This window comes from Apis florea, unplaced genomic scaffold, assembly GCF_048593485.1.
Source record: "Apis florea isolate Af1SG1 unplaced genomic scaffold, ASM4859348v1 contig_2272_pilon, whole genome shotgun sequence".
Classification (NCBI taxonomy): Eukaryota; Metazoa; Arthropoda; class Insecta; order Hymenoptera; family Apidae; genus Apis; species Apis florea.
Window position 1 is genome coordinate 5919646 of NW_028256549.1, and position 11142 is coordinate 5930787.

The 11142-nt window shown below is 34.7% G+C and overlaps 1 protein-coding gene across 1 annotated transcript; it reads right to left on the reverse strand.

Annotated features, from left to right (window-relative positions):
* Positions 1–1145: 1145 nt before the first annotated feature.
* Positions 1146–10388, reverse strand: CPR16 (cuticular protein 16). Its single transcript, XM_012489825.3, has 4 exons — positions 10271–10388; positions 5941–6133; positions 3678–3973; positions 1146–2752 (listed from the first exon to the last, which is right to left on the reverse strand). Exons 1-4 carry the CDS (start codon positions 10277–10279, stop codon positions 2288–2290), a joined length of 963 nt encoding a protein of 320 aa, XP_012345279.1. The 5' UTR covers positions 10280–10388; the 3' UTR covers positions 1146–2287.
* Positions 10389–11142: the final 754 nt, after the last annotated feature.

Genomic DNA, 11142 nt, shown 5'->3' on the forward strand with positions numbered 1-11142 from the left:
CCTGGTCGACGTAAGCGTAGGTCATGGTTCTCGTTCACGAGGCAGGCAGAAGTGAAAGAATGTCACGGACGTTGAGAGATTATTATTTTTTCTTTTTTAATCCCGATTATTCGATTAATTAATCTATTAATTTATTTTTTATTTCAAACTTTAACTCTACTGTTTTTTTTTCTTAAAATCGACTTTATTTCTAAAATTTTAATTAAAATCTAAAAACTGAAAAATCAATTCAAAAAATCCTTAATGTAAAATATCTTCGTTAAAAATCATATCAAGATCAACGATATATCAAAAGATGGACAAAAAAAATTCTTATTGGCAATACTTCTTCAAAAAGACATCGTAATCGTAAAATACCACTACCAGCAATTGCATTTACTTCTTAATCCCAGCTTAAAGTAAAACGAGAAGTTGTAAAGGCGTCGATTAGGCAGCGACAAGCGAGTAACAACTAATCGTTATCGTTTCACCGGATCGAACCAAATTATTCATTTAATTTCATTGTGCAAACTGCACGCCGCTCGAGCTCCCTCTTCGTTCCATTAAATTTTCAGATCCGACCTCAAAGCCGGATCTCGAAATCTCATCGATGATGGCTCGTAAGAGACTCGCCGGTGTGTCCCTGCTGTTCAGTAAAATTAATGAATTCGCCGAGTCAAAGGGATTGGCCCGCTTTTATAAAACCAAAGTTTCGACGGTGCCCCTGTGCGACTGCAATCCGGCCAGGCCGTGTCATCCTTACGAGACACGATGAGAATTCCGCGTATCTCACTGTCTGTAATGGGATTTATTCTTCGTTACGGTGGTACAGATTCCTTTGAGATTCGCTGTAAATAAAAATGTAAATTGTTGGAATATTTATGATAGGCTGATGTGAATTCTCTGTTCATCATTGGAAATTTAATTTCTTTGTTATGATTCATTTGACTTTTTCTTTTTCTTCTTTTTTTTTTTTTTTTTTTAATTAAGCGAATCTCCAACACGTTTTAACATTTTAATAGCCGATTCTTTGATATTTATTTAAATAAAATCAAAATTATAAAGTATCTGTTTCAAAAATCGTTTCGTATCCACTTTGCTCGTACAATTGGAACGAAAATTCGGCGAAACTCGTTCAAGGAAAGTGAAAAATGAAAAGAAATTGGTTTCGTAATTGGTGAAATAATTTATTCACGCGTAAATTAAACGTTTAAACTAGATTAACGGATAAGGAAATAATGAGAAAGAATTGGAAGACAGAGAAAGAGAGAGAGAGAGAGAGAAACGAATGCGAATTAAGTTCATTCCTACTTGGATCACGTGTTTGTGGCTGCGTGTGGAACGAACTCGAAAGGCATTCAGAAAGTTTGATTATCCCCTCACCAACCAAATAACCCGTTCCTGCAAGAAACGCGGGAGAAATACCCGATCGAAACGAAGATTATACCGCCCCTTTGATCGTTCCTCCACGTATAAAGGAAAATGCGGTTTGTAATCATTGGAAAACGAAGGTGGAAACTTTCTTCTTCTACCTCGATGTAAAATAGTTGAATCCAGAGATCATAATTCAAATTGATGGAAAAATTTAATCACTGAATATCAGAAATATTCAGAAACGTTCTTGCCGATATTCTTTATTAATTCTTTTAATTTTAGAAAACGAGAAAGACTTTTCTGAATAATTCCAATGTGAATTGGATAGTAATTATATCTTTGATATTTTTTTAATTATTCGAGAATCATTATTGCAAATTTTGTTTTCGATTTTGCATATAAAAATTATAGAAAATACAATGATTTTCAATATAGCTTCAATATTATTCAAAGCAATATTTTTCTATACATTAAGAAAAATAATTCCATCAATATTCCACTCTTATCTTTTTAAACTTATTCATAAAAATTCAAAAGAAAATGTTCCAACCTCGAATATTCCATCGAAAGAATCTCAAGAAGAGACTTACTTAAATATATAACCCCTTTCTTCTTTCTATCAGCTTTTTCAAACATAATCATACTTGTACAAAAATATTCAATTTAAAACAATCGCTACTAGAAAATAAACTGTTCGCACATATCTATCGATAAAAAAGAACTCCTCGATAAAGAAAAATTAAAAATTATCCTTTTCTTCTCTTAAATTACCCTTTTTTTTAAAAAAAAAAACTCCGCAACTGTACGCAATAATTTCAAAGGAGAACGTTCAAGAAAACAAAAAAAAAAAAAAAAAATAAGAACAAGATAAATTCCTCCGAGACAAAGAGCGACCTCTGTCGACGATCAAACGAAATCGTCTCCCATTGATTTATTACTTAGCTTCCGGCAGATTGGTGGCCATGACCCTGAATCCATTATGATCGGCCACGTAATGAACCTGTTGTAAAACCCCATTCGGATCGATATAGCTGTAAGCACCCCTTGTCGTCCCGTCCAACGATCTAGACTCGGTTTTCGCGCTCGAGTCCCCTGTATAAGTGTAATCGTATTGGCCCAACGAGTCTTGAGTGTGGTGAAGAGAGCTGTGCAACAGTCTGTACGGCAAAACTGGAAGTACGTAGGGCGAGGGCAAGGTCACGGGCCTTTGAATCGTGTCCAAGGCCACGAGTTTGCCCGGATTTCCTTGGACTTTTTGCTGCTGGTCAGATTGAGACGACGACGATGAGGTCGAGATTGTTGCGAGGGACGATATCTTGGAGAGGTTGGGGTCCGGTTTGGGCACCTCGATCCTTTCTGCCTCCGATCTCGAGAGGAGGAACGGATTCTTCGTGGTTTGCTGAAAGAGAAACGAGGGAGGGGGGATTCAGTGGTTTCGAGAATGATTGCTTGAAGAGATGCTTAACTTGAAGTTTTATATACGCAGTGGAATGGAAATTGTCTTGTTTATAAAATGGTTGCCGAATCTAATTTTATTAATTAAATGGAAAATTCTTTTAATGAAATTTAAAACAATTTTTTAATTTCACACATTATATTGTTCTTTTGTAAATTTAATAATTCCTTCTCGAAATATGAATCGTATTCGCAATTATTTCTAGAAAAGTTTATTCGTGAAAATTTATATTTCGTTTATGGAATTTTGTACAAATTTTCTTTTTCGAAGAAATAACATTCGAGTATGAATATATATATATATAATCTTCTTAGCGCGGATAAAAAAACATTTTCTTTATTTTAAATTAAATTTTTTTATTCGAAATTTTCCGATCGTTAATCGAGGAAAATAGATTTTCTGGGAAATTAAACGGGGCGTGACGATATTAGTATTCTCTGCAATGTTAATAAAATGTCTAACGCGCGTGCAGGTAAATACGAATTTGCGGCCAATGCCGGAAACCGCTCCGCGGCCCGATCCCTCGCAAATACGATGTTAACGCGGCTGTTGTTTCCTGCAACCGGTTTTAGGTTAATAAAGTCGAATTTCATTTCGGCTGTACTTCAATTTTTCCGCCCGTGAAAATTTTAAAAATTAACTTATCTTAATGATGATCTGAAGAGAAAATTTTTCGAACGATTGTTTATTAAAATTTTCCCTTTCGAGAAAAAAAAAAAAAAGATTTGTTTTAGAAGTTTAATTTAAAATGCTATGGATATTATTCGAAGATTTATTTGGTTTAATGTAAAACGAAATTTGATATTTTTTTTTTTTTTTTTGAAGTAACATGAAACGTTATTGGTCGAGATATTATTCTTCCACTTACCGCGACTTCTTGAACGGCCAAATTCTTCTCGTCGTTTTTCGTCAGCTGTGCAAAGCTGAAGTAAGAAGGGAGAATTTTGTAAGAGAGAATATTCGATGGATCCTCCAACTGCGACTTCTGCAACTCTTCCAAGTGATTCTTCTTCGCCGTGGCCACTTCAGGCGTGTCTTGTATCGTTTGGAGATCGTTCTTAGGAGGCTGCGGCAAATTACTGGCCCGCACTCTGAATCCATTTTGATCGTCTGCCGTGTAAGTCACCGTTTGCAAAATTCCGTTTGCGTCCACGTACGAATATCCTATATAAGAGAAACGGAAAAAAAGATTTTCAATTTGAAAAATTTCTAAAATAAAATAAGCACAGATGAGTAATATATATTTTTCCAAGCTAAAGATGTGTTTACAAAATCGTTTAATTTATTTATCGTATCCTTTATTTATTCAGATTTTAAAAAACTAACAAAATTCTATCGACTTTAATTTTTCCAAACGCGAAATAAAATGAAGCGAAAATCTCGATTCGAATGAAACCACATAACGAATACGGGCGATATCTTTTATTTGAGATCCGTCGATAAATAAATCGGCAAAAGAGAGATCCGATAAAATTTTACCGATCGAGTAAAACACTCGCGCATTCGCATTATGCGACGAATCGAGCATCGATCAACGGTACCCGGTTTGTCGAACGTGCATGGCGGTTGGAAAAGTGGTAGGAGGGCATACATTGCTTAAGAAGAGAGGTGAACCAGCGAAGATGGATCTATCGTAGGGGCGTTTGTTGCGTCACATCCATCATCGTTTTCTAAAGTGGTAGCATGCGTACGTGGGCCGTCTTCTCTATCTCGAAACGGCTAGGAAAGGAATGTGTGCCATTCCATTTTTATGTGTGTCATTCGTTATGCGAACTTGTCGATTCTTCTTTCTTTTTTTTTTTTTTTTTATCGAGTTGTTGAGAAACGTGGTTTTTGTTTTTATAATTTATGGAAACATAAATCGAATATAGTTTTATTGAGACATATCAAGAAAATTTACGATAGAAAAGGATGCAAAAAATTTTGGAAATAAATCTGCATTTATTAAAACGATTATTTTTATTCTTTCTATCTAGTTTTTTTTATCAAGTAACTTTAAGTCAAATAAAGACAGAGATAGAGAGATAGATCGCTCCTTCTTCGTCACATCGTCTCGCTTCATCCAACGAAAACTTAAATTCTCTACAACTTAATAAACAAGCCTCGATCGACGTTTTTCTATAACAAATTTTACATTTATTTCAATCCGTAGAATCAATCTTCCAAAAAATTAATATTAATATTATGTACTAATCTGAGAATTGATTCAAGAAATTTTTATTTATTCGAACCTTTCGAATCGAGCTTTTATTAATAATTCTATTTTTCTATCGTAAAAGAAACGAAGAATTTTCTTGGTTAATGCAGAAATGAATGACACATAGTAAGAAGAATGAATATAACAAATATGAAAGGTATAGGATACAATGAAAGAAATATAGCGGATAAATATTGAAAAAAAATCTAAAAATTTGGTTCTTTCGCGAATGGAAGAAAAAGAAAAAGAAAAAGAGGGGGGACACTTTGTGAAAAACAATCGCCTGTATTTTTTACAAATATCCGTCCACAAATTCGGAACACTCCATTAAAATTGCGAGTGAAACCGCCGAGTTTCGTCCCCTTGTAATTAAAACCAGAAAAAAAAAAAAAAAAAAAAAGTAAATTTCGTGGAAAATAGCCATGTGGTTTCTAGACTGTCGAAACAATTACTGTCCCAACCGGTGTAAAAATGTGTCGCTCACTTTTTATCGAGGTTTTAAAATTTTTTTCGATATTATACGCGAACCAAAAAAAAAAAAAAAAAAAAAAAATCTCGTCGATGGGGGAAAAAAAAAAAAAGAAAGAGATGCATCGTTGAAAAATTAAAAAGAACGATCGGTGGAAAATTTTTCAGCGGAAATAAAAAAAATATTCGACTCGAGGAATTCGAGCACAAATTGATACCGATAGAAATAAAATTATTCTCATTTTATTATATAAGTTGAAGTACAAAAATAAGTACAAATGAGGGAAGGTATTTAATATGTAATAATGAAAGTTTTCAACGTAGAGATAAATCACTACGATTTACAAAGCAAAATATGAGAAGAAAAAGCTTTCGAGAGATCTCGATCGAAAAGCTTATGACGGATTTATCATAAAGAATTCAGAAGCGTCCACCAAGCGAGAGGGCGCTAATTTCGTCGACTTACCACCCTGCGTGATTCCGTTCAAACTGGATTCCGATTTTGCGTGATGGGGCCCCGTGAATGAATAATGATATCCCCCTGATCCGTCCTGTACATGGTATTGTCTCAACGGCGTCAGCGATCCTACGGGGCTTAGCCAAACGTTTGCGATCGGTGTTGCGATTATTCGGCCGAAAAACGTGCTTAACAGGATTGTCTGGACAGAGAAATATTTCGTTTAATCCAAGGAAACGGGTTGTTCAGTTACGTTAGTTCAGTTGAAAAATGCAACCATTTTCTTTTTCCATTTTGCCTTATCATCTACTGTAATTAGGCGAATATCAATAGAGTTTGGTAAAGGTAAGAATCTGTGAGAAAGTTTAATCATTCTTTGTGGAAAATTTTCCCCCACAAATTGTCCTCTACTCTAAATTGTTGTGCAAACATCTTCAATCCCTCGTCGAAATTTAATATTCCCTCGAATCAAACTTTTCGCCCCTCCTCTTCCACGGATAAAATAATTGTATTCCCACCCCTTCCAATTTCACGAATGTACTTTATTTCTCTCCACCGTGAATCTAATTTCACCTTCCCTTTATATAAGATAAATATCCTCTCCATTCCCCTCAAACAAGTAATTCCTCCTCCATTGAATTTTGAAATTTCTCCACGCGTTTTCGAACGTAATTTCCCTCCTCCCTCCTTAAAATTAAATTTCCACATCTTTTTGGTCAGAATTTTCTCAAGATCCTGTTGTTAAGTCGCGTTATATATATATATATATATATATTTTCACGAATCTTTCTTGTCGAAACGAACAATTGGAAGGACGTGACAGTGTTTCAACGACAAGAAAGAAGAAATTCAGGAATTTATTGATGCATTCAGAATGGGGATAAGCGTGGATTCTTCTTTAACCTTCTTGATCGACGTTTCGACGCTCTTTCTCGCGAATCATTAGAGGAAGGACAGGGAATATTGTACGTGTCGAACATTCGAATCTCTGAATTTTATTTTCTTATCGCTGTGGGTTCGATACAATTTTTTGTTTTCGTAGAAACGAAGAAGACATTTTGAAATTTAACTTATATACAGATTTATCATCACACAAAAAGTAAATAATTTGAAAATTTCAAATAACACATAATTTTAACGAATTACGATGAAATGTCACTTCTTTACGACGAAATTTAAGAATAAGATTTTTCAATTTTTCTTCGTGTCGCATTGAATTTATTATTAAATTTCGAAAATGGTTGCATTATTTATTTATTTACTCGATTATCGGTCGAGTATTTTCGATTTGAAAATGCAAATTTTATCGAATTGTCGAAAAGTGAAAACGGAAATAATTTCATTCAGCTGGGAAATCGACGACATCTGAATAAATTTGCCTCGTAATAATATTTGAATTGGATCGAAATTATACGTGCCTTCCTTACACGAGATATTGGCTATACGTTTCATTCGTGTTTCAGATAGAATTTCAACAATCTGCGTCAATTTGATTCCAATCCGTGTAGAACGACAAGTAGAGATCGTTGATTGCCGCGAATTCATTTCTAGATTGTGTAGAACGGTGATAAGCGATCACCTATCGATTCGTTTATTGTTCCTTGCTCGAAACCGCGTTAATCATCGATTTATTTTTGACGCGAGGGGGAAAATTATATATTCGACGGTAATCTATTCAACGATCTTAACGATTTAATTTTTTTTAAACGAACGTTAAATATAAATTTCTCTTTTCCTTGTCTTTAATTTTACTTTATAAACTGAATAAAAATACGAAGATTTAAAATTAAAAAAAATTTCGTTCACGAAAGATTAATCAAACGAGTGATTTATCATTTTATTTTTGCTATTTTATTCTTTTTCTAAAAATTTACTTCTGATGAAACTAATTGTTAAATAACAGAGTTATTTGATCGTTTGAATACTGCACGTACGTAAATTACATTGGACGTGTTCCTCCCCTCTTTTTAATTCGAGAAACTCGGAGAAAGGATCAGCAAAATTTTTAATTTCAAAAAGGCTAACGGACCTAAATAAAAATTTTTAGTTACGTTCTTCTAGTTACGTAAGTAAATTCAATTTATTTAACAAACGAAAATATATACAAAATGTTACAACTTTTACACTAAAACGAACAACTGCTGATTTGATTAAGTTGATCAAAATTTTCGACATTTTCGAGCGAAAATTTCAAATTCCAAAAATAGCAAACAGAATTAACGAAAATTTATGAAATATTCCCCCCAAAAAAAAAGAAGAAGAAGAAGAAGGAAATACGCAAAAACGAAAAATATTTCGAAACAGTTTGAAATCGACAAGTCAATCTTCGTTTGATCAAAAGGGACCACGACTAATCGATTAACAAGCGATTCGATTACCGATAATTAGTCGAGCAACACACAGGGTTGAATGGGGTGGCGCATTCCACGAAAGCGTTTGCATTTAATAGGGCGTCTCACGTGAAACTTCCGCTTCATCGAGAAACTTCCGATCCACAATCGCAGCCATCCACGTCGGCCAAGTTGCTCTTCTTTATTACATCGCAGATTACGCGGAATCACAATGAGGCGTAACTTTGCGAAAGTTCCATCCACTTCCGGTCTAAAAGTTTCGAGAGTTCTTTCGAAACTTGGAGATACATATATATCAAGAAGAAATTATTAATTTTGTTGGAAAATTCTTTTTTTTTCTGCTGTCTTTTTTTTTTAATATAAATTAATAATTTAATATAATATAAATATGGGAAATTTAATATGTTACAATATTGTTCCCGATTTTTGAAAGATATGGAAAAAGTATGGAAAGTATCGATAATTAAAGTGAGATCGAATGAAATTTGCGATTTATTTTTGTAAAATTTGCATCGAATTTAAATTGTTGTCAATTGAAAGTTGACGAGATCACCGCGTAAATTTTATCAAAATTTGCAACCTCGATATTGCAAAACGTTCTGCCAATTTCCTCCACCAACACTCCGCTGACTTTTCATATTTTACATTTCGAGATTTTAATTAAAATAAATTATAACTTGTGCAAAATTCTTAATCTAATAAAATTATAACGCGTGCCATTTTTTTCATATAAAATATAACAAGAAAGTTTTTTACATTTTAATATCGATCAATTTTTCAACCGAAATATATTATATTGCAAGACATAATTAAATAAACTCAAATATCAAAACAGCTTATTATGATGAAAACAGTTTGGATAGGAACAAACTTTTACAAGCACGTAGAGATGACAAAAATTTCGATCATCTTTTCGTAATAATAAACAACGTTTATTACTTTTTCAAATAAATAAATACGCCTTGGAAGTTGGAAAAATTTTTTTGCCAAACTTTTTGAACGTTTTGGGAAAAAATATTGCCGCGTGAGCGGAATGGGGTTTCCTTAAAAGTTCTCCTCGAGTTCGAAGGCCGATTCACGCGGATTAATCGAGATTGCACCCCCCGCGAGCAGCTTCGTAAAACTTGGAAATTAAATGACAACCGTGACGAGGCCGGATTAAACTTCCTTTATTTACGCTTCGTTGCCGCTGCGTGTACACAGGCGCGCCCGACATTCCAAACTCCCTTCACGAATTGCGAATTCACCCCTCGAATTCGAGTTTCAAGTTGCTTCGAAATCACGTTTTTGCAGAGAATTCTCGTATCGATCCTTTTAAAAGATTACTTAATAATTTCTAATTTTTCTTCAGGACAAGAATAATAAACGAAATATTACCTTTAAAGAAGAGCTCAAGTTTCATTTGTCGATTAGTAATGAAAGGCAGAAGGAATTGTATTTTGCGTTAAAATATTGCTTTGAAAAAATCGAATCGAGAAAGAAAAATTAAATTTGAAAATGATGACTATTTTGATTAGTTTCGATTGTTGGCGAGCTAAACTTTTCATCGTATATCGTACATTTATTCTTCTACGTTTTCTTTCAACATACAATATCTTACTTACGATGCAATACTTTTTGCCTTTCGATCAAGTGAAAAGAAATGGCCATTTTGATACTTCCAACGTCATAACGATTAAAAGAACGAACCAAGAAAACGACAAAATACCAAAAAAAAAAAAAAAGTCAAAAATTAATAATCTCGTAAAGAAAACGACTTGCCTAAGAAACGACACGAAGGCAAAAAAAAAAAAAAAATACACGTATGTCACCATCACATCCTCCAAACTTTCGTACGACGACAAAAATTACTACGAAAGAGAGAAAAAAAAAAAAAAAAAATACCTCGTCCGGAAAATTCCACGAAGGGAAGATGCCAGGAAAAGCGCGCCGTGAAAGAAAGCCCGGGCGAAAAATTCTATTACGTTATATTTCCATAATCCACTCACGAGTATCATGTTCGTGGTATGCAGGCCGGGACGTCCTCGTGAATCTTGAATGTTCCCGCGCGATAATGCCGCAGCTAACGGTCCATACGAGAGTGTTACCACTCGCGGACGCCCTCTTATATAGGACAGGCGCGCGCCGCATTTCCCCCACCACTCGGCCCGGGGTCCTACTAGGGGTCCTGCTAGTGGTGCCCGCGATGGGGCGCCGCGAGTCGATCCACCGCGGCTGCGCACCATCACAAATCACCCCGAGCTCGATTTCCAGGCCGATAAATCAATGTTTATTGGCCGTGTGGTACGAGGCGTCGATCTGAATGCATTCCTCCGGCCAGAGGGGATGCACTCTCGGACGCCATTCCAACGGACGCCACCTTTTGAACCCGCCTCGACTCGGGTTCCCTTCGAGGTCCACGTCGTTAATCCACGCTGGATCGAGTTGGAGTATCGATGATGGGTGGAAGATCGCGTCGAACAATGGATTAAAGGGGGAGTGGAGATTGCGGTGAAATCGTGGTCGGGAGTTGTTTCGATCTTTTTTCTTTTTTTTTTTTTTTGCGGTTATCGAGGGATCGTAATTATAGGTGAAATATCGAAAGATTTTAGAAATTTATACTAGTGTACGTGCCGCTTCGCTTAGCTTGATTTTTATAAATTTGAGAAATCAATTTGAAGCTTGGTGAATTGGGTAAAATGTAAAATTATTAAATGATGTTTGTTTTAATTTGAAAAAATTATTGAAAAAATTAAATTGGCAAAGAAATAAATCGAAACGTTTGATTAGATTAATTAAAGATTTTAATTGTTAATAATTTTCATTTTCCAATGGGGAAAATTGTGTTAAATTTATCGAATTAAATTTTTATTCGAGTTTT

Excerpts from the sequence above, each read along its gene's own strand:
- CPR16 (XM_012489825.3), bottom strand. Across the intron at positions 3,974-5,940 it reads GAACGGAATCACGCAGGGTG|GATATTCGTACGTGGACGCA; the intron begins GTAAGTCGACGA and ends TCTCTTATATAG. Across the intron at positions 2,753-3,677 it reads TGGCCGTTCAAGAAGTCGCG|CAAACCACGAAGAATCCGTT; the intron begins GTAAGTGGAAGA and ends TTTCTCTTTCAG.